The sequence below is a fragment of the Taudactylus pleione genome, unplaced genomic scaffold, assembly GCF_031769625.1.
Source record: "Taudactylus pleione unplaced genomic scaffold, aTauple2 ptg000433l, whole genome shotgun sequence".
NCBI classification, from domain to species: Eukaryota; Metazoa; Chordata; class Amphibia; order Anura; family Myobatrachidae; genus Taudactylus; species Taudactylus pleione.
Window position 1 is genome coordinate 1,898,305 of NW_028284835.1, and position 17,151 is coordinate 1,915,455.

Sequence of the window (17,151 nt, forward strand, 5' to 3'; positions counted from 1 at the left end):
GAGAGAAAGAGGCCCGGCTCCACATAACTCACCTGCCAATGAGTCCAGCTGTCGGGTAAGTGCGGCTGTGATGACGTCATTCTCTATTATGTATCCCATGTCCTCCATTCCTTCTTTATCAAACGTGATCAGGGCATCAGAGCAGGCGTCCCATACCTACAAGGGAGCAGTAAGACCACCACTATGATCAACGGTGGCAGGCTACCTCCATAACGGGCATCATTGCATCAGCAGAAAGAGCTGGGCTCTTCCTTACACGCAGAACCGCCATCCCACCTGCATTCTCTTGTAAGGTCTCAGCCTCATTGAGCAGATATGATCCCAAGCACCGAAGCCTGTTGGTGGCAGGAGAACAGGTGGTGTCAGGGGGTACAGGGGAAGCTGAGGAGCAGGACATGACGTCACTCTAAGTACTCACTGGCCAGTAGCGTGGCAGATCCTGGGGTGATAGAACTGACTCGGTTGCTGAACTGCTCAGGTAAGTGGTCCTGTTCTTTCTTCTGCCCTGCCTCTAGTAGCAGGATTTTCTTGTGGCGTAAGTGGGGGTGAGAGCCTTATATCATGGGGAGAAATAAGAAATAAGCATGTTACAGTGTAAGGGCTGGTACACGTGCTCTGCATTCGTTTCCCAATGAGCAGAAAATCCCTACAGCCAGAGGCCCAATCCCATATGAGCACGCAGGGTGACGGAACATAGAACGCACTCTGCGCACAATACGGCCGGATCTCCTCTTCAATGGCCTCTGTCTCAGCTTCCTTCACTCCTCAACGGACATGACCATATTCCACAACTGCATACACCTCACTTAGGAGGAGGGGACCCAAGTTGTTTGGATAATTAGACTACGGCTCACAATTAACTTTGTGGTTCCGTGGCACATCAGAAGATGGGGGTCCCTGTAGGACGGGGGTTGTGGTATCTGCAATATGCTGCAGAACACCCATGTGGATCTTTTCTTAGGTCGTTAAATAAAAGACATGCAGGTCACCAATGGCTGATCATGCTGCAGCCTTACAGTAGCCACACACACACTGTTCCCCTCCAGCTGGTCATACACTGAGCGATGATCGCTCACAGCCTGAGAACAGCTGAAATACGCTCTGGATTGTTTGGTTGTCAAACCTCTCCGATCCTCCTGACTGTCGTTCAGCCACCAGGCTGTGACCGAAGCTCTCCTCCATACATGGCCTAGCGCAGAAGTTCCCTACCACGGTCCTCAAGGCACACTAACAGTCCAGGTTTCAAGGATAGCCACTGTAAACACAGGTGTCTTACTTAGTACCTCAGTTATTTTGATTCAACCATCTGTGCTCAAGCATGGGGTATCACTAAAACCTGGACTGTTAGTGTCCCTTGAGGGCGGAGGTTGGGGAACACTGGCATAGTGAATGAGGCGCTACGGTATTAGATCCGTCGCTCCTCCCCTCATCAGTACTAATCACGCAGTCTATGGCCGGCTTTGGGGCCGGATGTAAAGCTGTACACAATGGCGATTTTTATGCAGAACGAGTGATTTTTTTTTTTGCTATAGCGCATTTGTGAAACTTGCACTGCGCACGTGCCGCGATCTCATACGCAGCACGAGAGGTCACTGCGTGTCAGGAGAGCCGCTGTATTTGAGACAGGTCTGACCTTCCGCAAGGCCTTCATGGGTGGTAGATGTGCGTCGATGTTACCGATATTTACGCTGATACGCGACGTCGGATGCAGATGAGAAGTCAGCAGTGGTGACTCGGGTAAGCTTTGAAAGTATTAGCAGATTTTCGCAGCTGCGGTCCGTGCGCAATTGCAACTGCGATGTAGCGCCCGTCTCTGAAGCAGACCCTTAGGGGTATACTAAAGTAAGAGTTTTTAGAAGTGAGTTTTAAAAGTGATGTTGCCCATAGCAACCAATCAGATTCTAGCTACTATCTACTAGAACAGGGGTCTTCAAACTTGGCCCTCCAGCTGCTGTGGAACTACACATGCCAGCATGCACTGCCACCTTTTTGATATAACAGCATGCTAAAACTATGTGCAGTGCATGCTGGGATGTGTAGTTCCACAGGATCTGGAGGGCCAAGTTTGAAGACCCCTGTACTAGAAGGTGCTTGGTAAATGTTAAGTAGAATCTGATTGGTTGCTAACTTGCTATGGCCAACATCACTTTTAAAACCCACTTCTAAAAACTCACACTTTAGTAAATGTACCCCTTAGTGCAGGGGTCTTCAAACTTGGCCCTCCAGATGCTGTGGAACTACACATCCCAGCATGCACTGCACATAGTTTTAGCATGCTGTTATATCAAAAAGGTGGCAGTGCATGCTGGGATGTGTAGTTCCACAGCAGCTGGAGGGCCAAGTATGAAGACCCCTGCCTTAGTGTGTAATGTGATGTCAGCAAGGCCATCCTTACCTTCTCTTTTATATTGCTATATGGAATTTGGTTGTACTATGATCCCCGGAAGGTACAGCGCTACGTTACATTATATATAATAATGATAATAGAGCAGAATACAAACGCTGTAACAAAGATTCCAATCAACAAAATTATGTAATGCAACAACTTATACCATAAAGAGTCCTGCATCCACCTGAGCTTACCATAGGGGTCTATTTACTAAGCCTTGGATGTAGATAAAGTACCAACCAATCAGCTCGTAATTGTCATTTTTCAAACAGCCAGTGACATGACAGCTAAGAGCTGATTGGCTGGTACTTTATCTCCATTCAGGGCTTAGTAAATAGATCCCATAATCCATTATCATCTATAAGTGGTATAAATAGAATATATGAACAGTCATGGACCCCTACTGTCAGCGGCTACCTAGGGGTCCAGTCAAAACGGAACTGTTCCATGTCCCTAGCTGAGCGCTGTGCGTTTCCCCTGCATGTGGTTGGGGAATCCTGTGATTGGTTACGCGGCATAAGCAAACCATGTATAACAGTAGAAATAAATATATAAATATATATAATAGACAGTCTCTTGTAACTCTTGAAGGTTCTGCTTTACGGCAAACAAAATATTAACGTAGAAATAAATATGAACTTATTACAACCTGATAGTGCCGGGGTATGGCCAGCGTGGTACAGAAGATCATTAAAGGGGTAATGAATATATACTAATACAGTTTGGTGACATTATAAATTCATTTTCTAAAACAATTGTGAGGAAAGAGTTGTAGGGAAGAAAGACGATCAGCGAGTGGGAAAAGGGAGAAAGGAGACATTGTAATTGGACCAATTCGTTGGCTCGTTCACTTCCCAGTATATTATACACCACATGCGGAATTGTCTCATACGTGAAGGACACAAGACATCTCACTGTATCATCCACTAGGTTCAGACGTTATAACCATCATGAAAACACTTTCCTCACCGAGAGCGCAGGCCATTGCAGTCCCGACCATCCCCCCACCAGAGATAACGGCATCGTAAAGTGAGGAGGTTGTGGAGCTCAGTGCGCGGCGGGAATACAGGAGCCTGAAAAGATGGCGGTGACACAATGGACGGAGCATGGCGCCAGTCCTCTGTGAAGGAGACAATACAGAAGCAATTATGTTCTTTAACTGGACAAAAAAAAAATAAATTTACCACATTAATGAGTGACATGAGCCGTTACGCGAGGGGAGAGAGAGCAACATGAGCCGCTACGGGAGGGGAGAGGGAGCGACATGAGTCGTTACGTGAGGGGAGAGGGAGAGAGAGAGACATGAGCCGTTACAGGAGGGGAGAGGGAGCGACATGAGCCGTTACAGGAGGGGAGAGGGAGAGAGAGTGACATGAGCCATTACGGGAGGGGAGAGGGAGAGAGTGACATGAGCAGTTACGGGAGGGGAGAGAGAGTGACATGAGCCATTACGGGAGGGGAGAGGGAGAGAGTGACATGAGCAGTTACGGGAGGGGAGAGGGAGAGAGAGTGACATGAGCAGTTACGGGAGGGGAGAGGGAGAGAGAGTGACATGAGCAGTTACGGGAGGGGAGAGGGAGAGAGAGTGACATGAGCAGTTACGGGAGGGGAGAGGGAGAGAGAGTGACATGAGCAGTTACGGGAGGGGAGAGGGAGAGAGAGTGACATGAGCAGTTACGGGAGGGGAGAGGGAGAGAGAGTGACATGAGCAGTTACGGGAGGGGAGAGGGAGAGAGAGTGACATGAGCCGTTACGGGAGGAGAGAGGGAGAGAGAGTGACATGAGCCGTTACGGGAGGAGAGAGGGAGAGAGTGACATGAGCCGTTACGGGAGGGGAGAGGGAGAGAGAGTGACATGAGCAGTTATGTGAGGGGACAGGGAGAGAGAGTGACATGAGCAGTTATGTGAGGGGACAGGGAGAGAGAGTGACATGAGCTGTTACGTGAGGGGAGAGAGAGCAACATGAGCTGTTATGTATCGGTAGTGTATAGATCCCCTTCAGTAGAGAAAGGTATAGATCCCTGTTAGTATTTGTACCCGTAAGTGACAAAGTGAGGGCGGAAGTGTGGTTCCATACCAATAAAGTTGCTCGGCTTGCCACAGGTTTGTTTATATTCCCCCCTCTATGTCCACGTGGATAGTAGGGAATGACGTTGGACAGTAACCGATGTCAGGGTCCAAATACTGAAAGGGATCTATCCACTTCCCCTTCAGTATCTGTACCTGGAAGTGACGTAGAGTGAGGGAGGAAGTGCAGTTCCATGCCCACACAGGCCACCAAAAGCAGTAATTTGTCCCCTCATGGGCTCGCTCCGCTTGCCACAGGTTACTATACCCTCTCTACGTCCATGGGGATAGTAACTAATGACATCAGGGTTCATCTACGGAATGGGATCTACACACTTACCGTTATATACCTGTGCCCCTAGTGCACATACATGAGATTACCTGTAGCAATGAGATAAATTGATACATATATTTTCTGTTTTTATTACTATAACACATCTGCTATTTTCAACACGTTTAGCTGGGAGATGACCTTACTGCAGAGTAAGTGTGTACATATCATAACCTAACTAACAAACGTGACAGCCTAACAGCCATAAACAATGACAGAACATGAGAGAGCAGCACCAGCCTCCTGTGCTTAATGTAAAGTCTAAAATCTAGTGGGCTAAAGGACCTGGTCCTTCTATCCACTTAGATTTAGCTTATTCTGTATAAATATGCTAGAGCCAAGTGGGCTAAAGTACCTTTTATTCTTAAAAAAAAAAAAAAAACTTAACCTGTTTTATGCAGGTATGCAGCAGCCATGTAAGTATTACACAAAGATAACTATTAAAAGTTTATTTTAAATAGTATTATGGCAAAAATAAATGAGCATACACAGGTAATTCACTTACACATTTCAATTAACATACATAAGAGATACAATGTTTATACATCTACTATGTGGCACCTATTATCCTAAATTTCCACACTTAAGCCGCAAGATAACACAAGTCCATAAACTAGGTTTAAGTCCAGCTCCATTCGGAAATTACAGATATTGGGGTAGATGTATGATAGCGGCACTTAACGTGCCGCTATAACGCTTCCTGCTTCGCCTCTTTACCGAGGCGAAGCAGGAAGCTATACCGATGAGATGCAAGAATATCTCATCGGCCAGAGAGGGGGAGCGTTAAATCCCCCCTCCGGCGCTACCAGCTAGAGACAGCAGCGCATCAGCCTAGTGCTGATGCGCTGTGTCTCTGTCCCGGTCGGCTCCACTGAGCATGCGCGGGATCTCGCAAGTATCGCGAGATCCCCGTGTGCAGTCCTGGAGCCAGCAGTCTCGGGTGCAGGGACAGCGCTGTCCCTGCTGTGGGGATAGGCTAGCACCAGGCTGCAGCGGTCGATAACGACAGCTACAGCAGGCCGAACGGTCATGCGGTATGACCGTTCGTACATGGCCCAGGCTATTGGCGCTGCTATCTTGTAGATAGCAGCGCCGATAATGACAGGGGCGCATAACCTACGATCATACATCGGGGAGAAGCGGTTTCAGCGCACATAACATGCGCAGATACCGCTTCTAGGCTTCGAACATCTACCCCATTGTCTCTGTAGTAATTTAATTGTCCTTTTTCCCTTGTTACGAAGCTTTTCCTTATATAATTATAGTCAGAGTTGTATTCCAAGTTAGTAACAGGGTAATCTGTGATGCACCAAGGTTACGTTTTGTAGAATACCTATGCTGGTGCCTTGATGAATATTAAACCTTACCACGTTAATAGATCATTTCCTGTGGGGTTATGCAAAAGCCAGAGAATAAGGCCGTATGCTGTTCAATTATTCATTGTACATACACTGCAGGGGAAGTTACTTAAGGATTAAGCTTTCATCTGCCAAGGAAGTGACTACCATTCCCATACTGGATGGCTGCTTGTTATACAGGGTCTCTTTAATTATCTGCTGCTCTGAGTTAAAGCAATACTGGATACTTTGTTATAATGCAGCCTTCTTCCTAACCTCCCTATCTGGCTCCCATACATAGTCCCTGTCACTGGATCCTCTCTGTAACCTTGTGATTTCTCCACATGTATTAGATGGCACTTATACAGGTCCCCAAACATGTGGCTTTCCAGGCACTGTGCTATATCATTCCCTTACCTATGCACTTATCCTAAAGCTGCAGCTCACTGATATACGAAGCCTTTCCTGAGGATTCTTATACTCCTTATAAACTCCCTGTATTCAGTCTGTGTGGGATTACTCACTGTCACCTCCACACTGTAGCTGGTTTCAGTGCTGCTGCTTTCCCCTCAGTGGTCTTTATGGGCATGAACTGCACTTCCGCCCTCACTCCACGTCACTTCCAGGTCCCTAGCAAGAAGGGGAAATAAGCTCTACCGTCACCTCAGTACTGCTGCTACTGCTTCCGTCTCTCTCACACTAGAACTGCCCCGCCTCCCTTTCCTCCAGCTCCCATTGGCTGCCAGCTAATCTCCCTGAGCTGACAGACCTGTGACTGCTTCTCAGCACAGATGACTCATCAGGGCTCCCTCCCCCTCCGGAGCCCAGCCCCACTACCAGCGCGTCTCCTGGTAACGATGACAACAGCATACACTGCTGCCTTACCGGGGCCCACACTGCTGCCTTACCGGGGCACCACACTGGCACCACCACGATCGCAGACCTCTAGGAACACTAACACCGTGCAGGTCAGTAGCGATATGGTCACTGGAGGGGGGAACTGGAGTCTGGCAGTTAGCGCAGCCCCTATATACCCACCCCCACCCGAAAACCATCATTAAATACATAACCAAATGCTCTATAGTACAAATATATTGAGGTGCCAGGCAGCTACTCTCAATACATTTGTATTATCATATGTATATTTTATAGTCTGCCTATTCTTTTACTAGCCATATGTCAATGTGGCTACAGTAAGTACAGTCACACATATGGGGGTAAGGTAAATTTACTAAGATGGGAGTTCTATTAAGAAGGGATGTTGCCCATAGCAACCAATCAGAATCCAGGTATTATCTTCTAGAAGGTGCTAGATAAGTGAGAAGTAGAATCTGACTGGTTGCTATGAGCAACATCACTTCTTCACTAGAACTCCCATCTTAGTAAATTTACCCCATGGTGTTCAATCAATTTCATGTGTGTCCTGAGGTCCAGAAGACATGATAGCATTGTTACATTTACACCTTCTATAACCTGTATACCCCAACTGGTCTTTTATTCACAATATTGATTATTATTATTAAGGGTTTACCATCTTACGTGTGTGTGTGTATATATATATATATATGTGTGTGTGTGTGTATGTATGTATATATATATATTATATATATATATATATATGGTTTCTGTGATCCAGCACACACACCTTATATCTTGTAATTTGCTGGGGTGCTTCTTTAGAGTTTCCACTGAACTGTGGGTAACCCAATGATATATGATATCACATCTACTATACGTAGAGATAAAGGCACTCGCCAGACTTTTGAGGTCAAAACATACTTTAAGCTTTATTAGCATGCACATAGGCCCTCATTCAGAGCCGTACGCTCTGAGCAGAGCGCACGCTCTGAATGAGGGCCGGGCTCCATTTTCATGGAGCGTCCTCCTGGACGCTCGTATAGCTGTGGGTCACCACCCACAGGCTATACGAGCGTGCATTGTGATGGCCGCGATGGTCGAGACCATCGCGACCATCGAAATTGCGAGCCGGAGCCTGCGGTTGAGGTTTTCAACCGCAAGCTCCGGAGTGATTTTGGCTCTATCAGAGCCAAAATCACTCCCACTGACATCACTAGTGATGTCAGTGGGCCGGCTTCTGACGGGAGGCGTTCCCGTGGGAACGCCCCCGTCAGGGAGGCACGCCCCCGGCACGCCCACCAAAGGGGGCGTGCTGTCAATCAACATTGACAGCATGCCCCCTTTGATCGGACACAATGAGCGAAGGACTTTCCTTCGCTCGTCGCGTCTGGCGCATGCGCACGACGGAGCTCCCTCCGTCGTGCGCATGCTCAGTCCATAACATCGACCCACTTGCGAGCGGACAGCCGCTCGCGAGTGGGTCTGAATCAGGCCCATAATCCATAGATGCCAACATTTCGGTTCCACTCCGGAACGTTTGTCAAGGCTTCATAGGAATACAACAGACTGTAACGCTGAAAGAGTGTATGCCAGCATGCACACATGTATGCACAGTATGTTTTGACCTCAAAAGTCTGGCGAGTGCCTTTATCTCTACGTATAGTAGATGTGATATCATATATATATATATATATATATATATATATATATATATATATATATATATATATTGGTATATGTACTTTAAAGGATTCGTTTTTATTATTGTGTGTGTTCTAGACTAGAGATAATTTTAATAAATTTTAATATATAAATATTTGAGACACATATGTAACATTTTGTTCCCTAATTACCTGGGCAGACGTATGCGCAGTCCTGTCTGTGTTCATATTATTTTTGTGCACCAGTAGGTAACTGGCTTGTACCATACGTGATCTGTCTCTGACCAATGACTGACATGTGTGTTGCTTACATGATATCTCCTTCTAGCCGTGCCATGCCCTGGAGGGATGCGGCTGGTGAAGCAGCCCAGACGAGAGTCGCCAACATGATGGACTATTTGGACGCAGAGGAGGGGAAGCAGGATGTACAAGACATGCTACAGGCGCTAAAGATCAGGAACAGAGTTTATATGCAGGAACTGAACACTCTTTACGAGACGTATCGTCCACAGACAGTCCTGGAACACAAGGACCCTGCGTTAGAACATTTTGTTTCCAGTGGCGCTGTCTACAGCCACGGGGATGAGTATCTGAAGGGAGCCCAGAAGTAAGTATTCAATTAGGCTGCCAAGAAGTCATTTTCACCATTTTCTCTTATCCCCATATTCAATTTCAAAGACTTTTTTCGCAGGTGCGTAAAGTATTTGTCAAAAACCGGGGATACGTTTTTACCACTGAATAGGTGGCGAAAAAAAGTGCCGAATTGGGGTTTTGGGGTGCAGACTTAAAAAAAAAAAAGTATCCTGCACCCCTTGGAATGTCCCTCAAAGGTATTCTGTGTCCAAAAAATTTAAAAGTTCCTCAGAACACCCCAAAAAAGATACTTTCATTTTGGGGGCTACAAAAAAAAAAAATAATATTGGGGGGCAAACTTCTAAACTAGCGAAATAGACTCCGGAGGGGTCCCCAAGTATGCGGAAGGTGTTTTCTGGAATGCGGGTGGTTGCGGCAGGTGGATTTTTGAATTTTTAAAGTTCACTTTAGGGACTTCAAAATATTCTTACACCCATTTTCATGTACCCCAAATTTGATGGGACTAGTTATTTTTCCCAAAAAATGAAGCTAAATGCTCTTCTGCATCACTTCTTTAAATACGCATAAAAGCACCTGCTGCGGCCGTTTATACCTTTTGCAGGCCAATTCGGGGGTACCCATAGTGATCCCCCATGTCAGACCATCTTTTGGGGGGGTGACATGCTGATTTACCCAAAAGTGACAGGACTTTTCGATACCTTTCCGCTGGGTCCCATTTTCGCCAATTCCTAATTGAATACGGGGATACGCGGGCCACGCGCCTGATACTTTATCCCCAGGAAAAGCTGCGATGACGGTGAAAAGTCCGACCTTGGACTTTTCGCCTCAAATTGAATATGGCCCTTAATGTCATTATTTTGCTTCCTGTACATTTATTTCCCCCCAATATCATGTACATATACTGTCACGTCCTGCAGCACTATGCATGGAAAGGGTGAAGCAATTGTTACAATGTTGAGCTATAGAAAAGTAGTGATTTAAGGACAGTGACGAGGTCAGAGGATGTGAAATGACTGAGAGGTGAGCAGCAGAAACACGTCAGGCTACTGGGATTACTTGCAGGGGCTCAGATGTACATAACCCGCCTTCCTTTGGGCGCCATTGCTGTTGTTACATACATTTATACACTGTTTGCCTGCTCCCACCTAAGGAAATGTATTACTATGAAAGCTGGGGTGTAGCGACGTGGTGAGAGCTGAGGCATTGGGGGCGACATGTGACAGGGTCATCAGACTATTCGTTCTACTTGCAGGCACCCCTACAGTGACCTTTATAAGGGGTGAGGATTAACAGGTAGACAGTAAAAAGGTTGACATTGACATTGTCTAGAGATACCAGATGTTAGACAGTCAATAGGTTGAATGGGACAAAATGTTGACAGGTACAAATGGTCGACAGGGTCAAAAGGACGACGTGAAAAAAATGGTCGACACTTTTTTAGCCCTAATCTTCACCATAACCCTCCCTCCTGGTGCCTAACCCTCACCTCCGTCCTAGTGCCTAACCCTCCCTCCTGGTGCCTAACCCTCCCTCCTAGTGCCTAAGCCTAACCCTCCCTGCTGGTGCCTAACCCTCCCTGCTGGTGCCTAACCCTCCCTCCTGGTGCCTAAGCCTCCCTCCTGGTGCCTAACCCTAACCCTCCCTCCTGGTGCCTAAGCCTCCCTCCTGGTGCCTGACCCTAACCCTCCCTCCTGGTGCCTAACCCTAACCCTCCCTCCTGGTGCCTGACCCTAACCCTCCCTCCTGGTGCCTAACCCTCCCTCCTAGTGCCTGACTCTAACCCTCCCTCCTGGTGTCTAACCCTCCCTCCTGGTGCCTAACCCTCCCTCCTGGTGCCTAACCCTAACGTCACTTTTAGTGCCTAACCCTAACTCTCTGGTAAATCCCTAACCCTAAAAGATAAAATAAAAAGAAAATCATGTGTCGACCATTTCTTATCGATCTTTTAACCCTGTCGACCATTTGTACAAGTCGACCTTTTGTCCCTGTGGACCTATTGACTGTCTAACATCAGGTGTCTATCTAGACATTGTGGACCTTTTTACTGTCTATCTATAGTCCGGAACCCCCTTATGACAGCAAGAGTTAGCGGTATAACCAGCAGGATGATGGTTAGGACAAGCAAACCAGTCCTATGCTAAATAGCCTCGTCTGGGCTCCCATTGGGAACAGTGGGCCTGATTCTGACCCGGTCGCAAGCGCGACCCAGAGCACATGCGCACGAAGGAGCCGGCTCCGTCGTGTGCATGCGCGAGACCCGGATAGCGACGGGTAATCCGTCGCTCCGGGTCTCGTACCAAAGGGGGCGTGCTGTCGATGCTGAGTGACAGCATGCCCCCTTTGGTGGGCGGGCCGGGGGAGTGGCTGCCCAAACGGAGGCGTTCACATGGGCCCCACTGACATCACGAGTGATGTCAGTGGGAGAGATTTCGGCTCTGTTAGAGCCGAAATCTCTCTGGGGCTTGCGGCAACAAGACCCTACAACAAGAGTCTCGTCGCAAGCCCGATGGTCTTGGCCGCTCACTATAGCTGTGGGTACAGTGGGCCTGATTGAGACCCGCTCGCAAGTGCATTGCACTCGCAAGCGGGTTGATGGTGGCCCAACGTGCGTGCGCAAGCTCCGTAGCGAGTGAGAACTTCACTCTCTCCGGGGCTCGCAGCAAAACGGGGCGGCTGACGATGTTGATCGACAGCTCGCCCCGTTTTGTAGGCGGGTGGGGGGGTGGCTGAACAAACTGATGCGTTCCTTCGCCGTGTGTGCGGCCCTGCTGACATCACTCGTGATGTCGGCAGTGGACTTCTGGCTCTATCAGAGCAGGAAGTCCACTCGGCATTGCTAGTGCTGAGATCCCTCCTTAGGGTCTCCTCGCAATGCTGATGGTCGTGATAATTGTGACCATCTCCTGCCCATCTCCTGTGACCATCTCCTGCCCACCCACAGCTTAGCAAGCGGACAGGAAAAAAATAAATACTCCCCCGCCCTGATTCAGAGCGTGCGCTCGCAAACAGCGAGCGGCTCTGCATCAGGCCCAGTATGCTGCCTGCAAGTTCCCACGGGAATGTTAGAGAAGAGTTCTTCAGTGAAATCCATTACAGCATCATTACACTGTTTGCAAACATTATGACTAAAACATTCACCAAAATGAAACCTGAGATCCACTGACTAAATCTTGACAAAAGCAAAGTAAAAAATAGAAACAAAAATGTGACTTCAAACCAACTACAAATTTAAATAAGCAACTAAGGGTCTGGTTCAGTAAGTATGGCTATTGCGATCGCAGCTCCGTAATCGCACGCAGGTCTGCTGTTAAAATATGCTAATGATCGCTATCGCACTGCCAACATAGAGACGTCCACTGCCTCCCACTACCGCTTTCTCACATCTGTAATACCTTGCAGAGCTCCACAAACATCGGTAACATCGAGTACCATCGGCCCCTCGCGCAGAACTATAGCAGCCCTGACTATACTCAAATTGCTAACCTCATTGCACGCAGGCTGCGTACAGAATCGTAATGGGTCATTTTATGCACGCCCCATGTAATGTCATCCAAACGGACAGGCCCACCTGCGTTTCTATGACCACCCCCAAACGCTCACTGTCTTTCAATCATTCTGCGATCACAGTGGTGCCTTCGTGCGCTGCGATGCATGCGCAGTACGCACAATCGGTCAACTGAGAGCGCTGTCGCACTTGCGATCCCTTAATGAATCAGGCCCTAAGACTAAATCTACATTTAAAATCCTTGTGAAAGTGAACATTGCTTGGGAAGTAGGTGTCAGGGTAACAGTGTATTCTCCAAATATATTTAAGCGCTATTGTGAAACTAAAAGTGCCAGCATGCCTTAGCTGTTATGGACCTGGAACCTAAAAAGAAACCTTATTTAAGCATAATAGGGCCTGCATATATCACCAACAAAACAAATGGCTGTAATTGTGACATGCTGGACATACACCTGGCACATATGCGGCTGGTGCCGACTTGCCCGCAATTTGTGAAATTTGCGGTTTTGCTCACTTTACACCCGGGATTTGGGGAGTTATTACCCCCAGCTCTGTCTCACACCTTTTATGCTCTGTATAATGTACAATGTTAGCAGCTGATTTCTAATATTTCTTACAGCCCAGCCACAAATGTAAACCCACCGCCTAAGACCACCAAGAAAGACCCTGAATTCACTGTGCCCCGGCCTTTCCTTATGACTGTACGGGAAGCAGAGAAACGTGAGAAAAAGACTACAGCATGGGCAGATCCGGTAGATGCCCGGAATGAGGACGATGCAGAATGCCTAAAGAAGTTCCGTGCCCGGCCCGTGCCGGCCCACGTTTTCCTGCCTCTCTACGACGAGATCACGGAGCAATATGAAGAAAGGAGGAGATCGGGAATCCTGAAACGCACAGAGCTGCTGGTATCCATGCAGAAGCCGTTCCGCTTTTTATCAGAAGAGAGGAGGAGACAAGCTGGGCGGCCAGTGACAACAGCCCCAACCCAGAAGAAACAGAACAGCAGGGAAACTATCCCCAGATCTGTCCTGGACCCCACCGTCAGTGACAAGATGAAAGGTGAGACGTGCACTGTGCGCCTCGAGTGATTAACGTGAGATCCAGGCCCTGTGATTGGCTACTGCAGGGAGAGGCGGTGCTGGTCTACAAGTGACCCCCAGTATTAATGGTCTGTTCTGTGTAGCAGGAAGCTGGCAATCGCCTGTCTTTTCCCCATTCTTTTCTCCACAGAAGCTGAGCTCCTAAGAAAGATCAGTAGTCAGATAAGAGCTAAGGATCTGCTGCAGAGCTCCTCCGCTCCTATTGCCAACAGCCGTGAAATCCGGGACCCACAGTCCAGAACCAGCCTGAGAGCCAAACAGCGGCATCTGGATTTCTTACAGCAGAACCTGACTTTCCAGCCTCGCACTAATCCGTTTGTTCCGGACTTCCAGGCACTGTACAGAAGCTTCCAGAAACTTTCTTTAGAGAAGCAGCGGGTCAGTGAACCTACAGTGAGCAAACCCTTCATTCTGCGGACGTCCCGCCTCGGGGACAGGAAGAGACACAGCCAGGCGGAGGCCACGCAGGTGAGAGGGCCGCTGGCCCTTCTTCAATCATACAGCAGGGTGCATAGAAGTAGAACAGCTCAAAAGGGCCTTTATAAATCTATTTTGTTTAAATTATTTTGCACTAATGTACCATACTGGGGTGAGATCAGGGTGTCAGGCTTTCGGGATCAAGGTTTAGCCCACTGGACACCCCTTTCCTACCAGAACCTGCATCTTACTAATATTGCTCTTACGCCTGTGTTTGTGTGTATATGCTTATGTATTGCCATACTGTATTACCCTGTATGTATTCATAAACGTCCTCATACAGGGTCGCCCAGACAGCTATTGAGATGTTTCTTTGGGAGATGCGTCTCTACGCCTCCAGCGATCGTACCGCAGTGTTGCATCCGGTCTGGGCGGACACGCTGAAGCCAGATCACACGACAAGCTAGAAGTATGTGTGACTGGCGATTCAATTAATTAGCTAGTATACCTGCTGCTAGAGATAATATTAATATAGATTTGCCGGGTCCCTAACATACAAACTATATAAACACAATTATTATCAGTGTGCTGGTGGACAGTAATTAATAAGTTAACCATATATATGTGTATGTATATAAAAAAAAGTTAATATATAATAGAATGAATAATAAATAAATAATACTCTGTCATAAAATAAAATAAAAAATTAGACATATAAATATTTAATTATAATTGAGAGTAAAATATATAAAATACAAAAGTTAAAAAAAAACAAACCTTGGTTCACAAATAACTCCCAATATATCGGTGAATACGAAGCTGCATGGAATGAAATTGAGATAAATGTTCCGGAGCAAATACTTATAAGAATTGGCTGTATAGTAAGGGTCGGTACTTGAAACAATCCAGAAAAATAGCCTGTGTGGAGGAGCTGAAAGATTTGGTGGTTTAAGTGGTACATGTCTTTCCCAGTGAATATTTATATGTTTAATTTTTGTTGTATTTTATGACAGGGTATTTATTTATTGATTATTCATTCTATTATATTAGCTTTATTTTAATTGCATACATGTATATTTGGTTAACTTATTAATTGCTATCCACCAGCGCAGTGATACAATTGTGTTCCTATAGATCACATGACAAGGCAAAGGCTGGGGGAGGTCCCAGAGTGCAGCGGATCACCACAAGGTGCAGTCACAGCACAATGGGGTTGTTGGATGTAACCTGGTGAGTGCCGATACAGGGCATCAGCTATGGGGCTATGGTCGGACTGGTTGTAGAGCAACGAGGATTAACCACAAGTGGATCGAGGGCCTGCTACCTTTGCAGCCATCAAAAGTGGGGAGACACTGAGCTTAGTCTCTGCCAAGTGGCTAGAGGAAGAGCATGGCCCACCGGCCAGGATTGCACATCAATGTGCCTGAGAGATAGACGCAGGGGGAGGTACAGGAATGTGTATTGTGCAGTGTTGAGAACCCCCTCATACTGTTGAATTTATGCTGCTGTTTTAGGTTGCGTGTTTTTATACAATAATAGGGTGCGACTTTCACCCACTATTTGCCAGGTCCTAGCCATAGCCCCGGGTGGCATTATTCTATGTGTTCCATATAGTATCACTGCTTAGCAAAGAGTCTCACAACATCACAGGAAAATGGCAAGTACAGAACATATCACAGAGAGAGGAGCAGAGATGGATGAGCCTTACTATGGGGCTGAATAAGAGCATCCCGGAGCTGTGTGAAGTCCACGGGGTGAGATTCCACCCGTCAGACACGAAGGTGATGTTAGTTGGTCATCAGATGGTGTGGGAGCGAGAGCCTGCCGGCAGGAGGGTGGTGACAGAGATAGGGAGGGCAATGTGGTGCACCCAAGCCGCTGAACAGATGCATGACGTGGGTCCAGGCATGAGCCCTCTCACAGTGCTAACACTCCTGGTGCTGGCTACTACAACAGGGAGAGCCTATGACATGGAGTGCATGTCCAGTTGCCAGCCCGTCCCGAGGCCTGCTGCTGGAGTGGAAGCGACACCAGGTCGCGGCCTTGCCTAGGCTGTAGAGACAATCAATGAGGCTTTAACAGACATTGATATGAATCTGCAAGTATTCAAGTCTATGGCGGTCATGCAGGATATTGAGGATGTAGCGTGGTCCCAATATCTAAGTTCCAGACTCACGGCTGAAAATAATAGCACAATAAAGTGATTGACAAATGCGCTAAAGATCCAGTCACTTCTGGCACCGAGAGCTTCCCAGACGTGGAGGTGACCACCCTCCTATCAAATGGGTCTTTGATGTTTGAGCTGAAAATGGAGCGGTCATTGCTATAGGTGGCTGCCAGAGTCTGAGAGTCGATGAGTGAACTTGAACTGCAGACCCCAGTTGGAAACAGCGAAGACCTTAGTGGCGAATCAGCCACTGTGAAAAAGGTCTGGACGTTACGTGAATGAACTGGACAGGTCTGAGATGCCTCCTAGTGGTCCTGTGAGTAGCGACAGATTGCATTATATCACTGGATCTCCATTAAAGATGCATAGAACTGCTAAATCATAATGCCGCTCCTGATGTAACCGTCTGGAGCATGAGCAGTAGGATAGCTGCAAAAGCCGAAAGTGCTCTCCAGGGGTCCATCCACAGTGACCTAGTGCCACATGGACCAAGCAACACAACAGAAAGTGAGATGCAGACTGTGTGAGTGTGAAAACTGGAAGGTGCAGGGTCTTAGGCTCGGGTGTGCCGATTACACTGGCGCACTGGTCCAGGTGATGAGCCGCAAGGTGTGAATTACCTCCTAATCCATCAGCCACTGTATTCTCCAACTCTGCCCCCCTCTCCCACTTTGTGTCCTCCCACATCCCCTCTTGATTGTAAGCTCTTGTGAGCGGGGGCCTCT

At 47.5% G+C, this 17,151-nt stretch overlaps 2 protein-coding genes across 6 annotated transcripts in view; one reads left to right on the plus strand and one right to left on the minus strand.

Moving 5' to 3' along the window:
• The window catches only part of COQ6 (coenzyme Q6, monooxygenase), a 115,698-nt gene extending 108,895 nt beyond the window's left edge, over positions 1-6,803 (minus strand). The window contains exons 1-5 of one of the 3 annotated variants that reach the window (XM_088447515.1): positions 6,655-6,803; positions 3,359-3,509; positions 419-553; positions 277-335; positions 33-156 (exon numbers count right to left, since the gene is read on the minus strand). In XM_088447515.1, coding sequence (XP_088303641.1) covers positions 33-156; positions 277-335; positions 419-553; positions 3,359-3,497 — 457 coding nt within the window. In that variant the 5' untranslated portion in view covers positions 3,498-3,509; positions 6,655-6,803. The other 2 variants (XM_088447513.1, XM_088447514.1) reach the window with 2 other exon arrangements.
• Positions 6,804-6,903: 100 nt separating this feature from the next.
• Positions 6,904-17,151, plus strand: part of FAM161B (FAM161 centrosomal protein B) — a 29,652-nt gene continuing 19,404 nt past the window's right edge. For 2 of the 3 annotated variants that reach the window (XM_088447511.1, XM_088447512.1), the window contains exons 1-4: positions 6,904-7,092; positions 8,972-9,250; positions 13,362-13,801; positions 13,973-14,310. In XM_088447511.1, coding sequence (XP_088303637.1) covers positions 8,979-9,250; positions 13,362-13,801; positions 13,973-14,310 — 1,050 coding nt within the window. In that variant the 5' untranslated portion in view covers positions 6,904-7,092; positions 8,972-8,978. The remainder of the gene's footprint in view (positions 7,093-8,971; positions 9,251-13,361; positions 13,802-13,972; positions 14,311-17,151) is intronic. The other variant, XM_088447510.1, reaches the window with a different exon arrangement.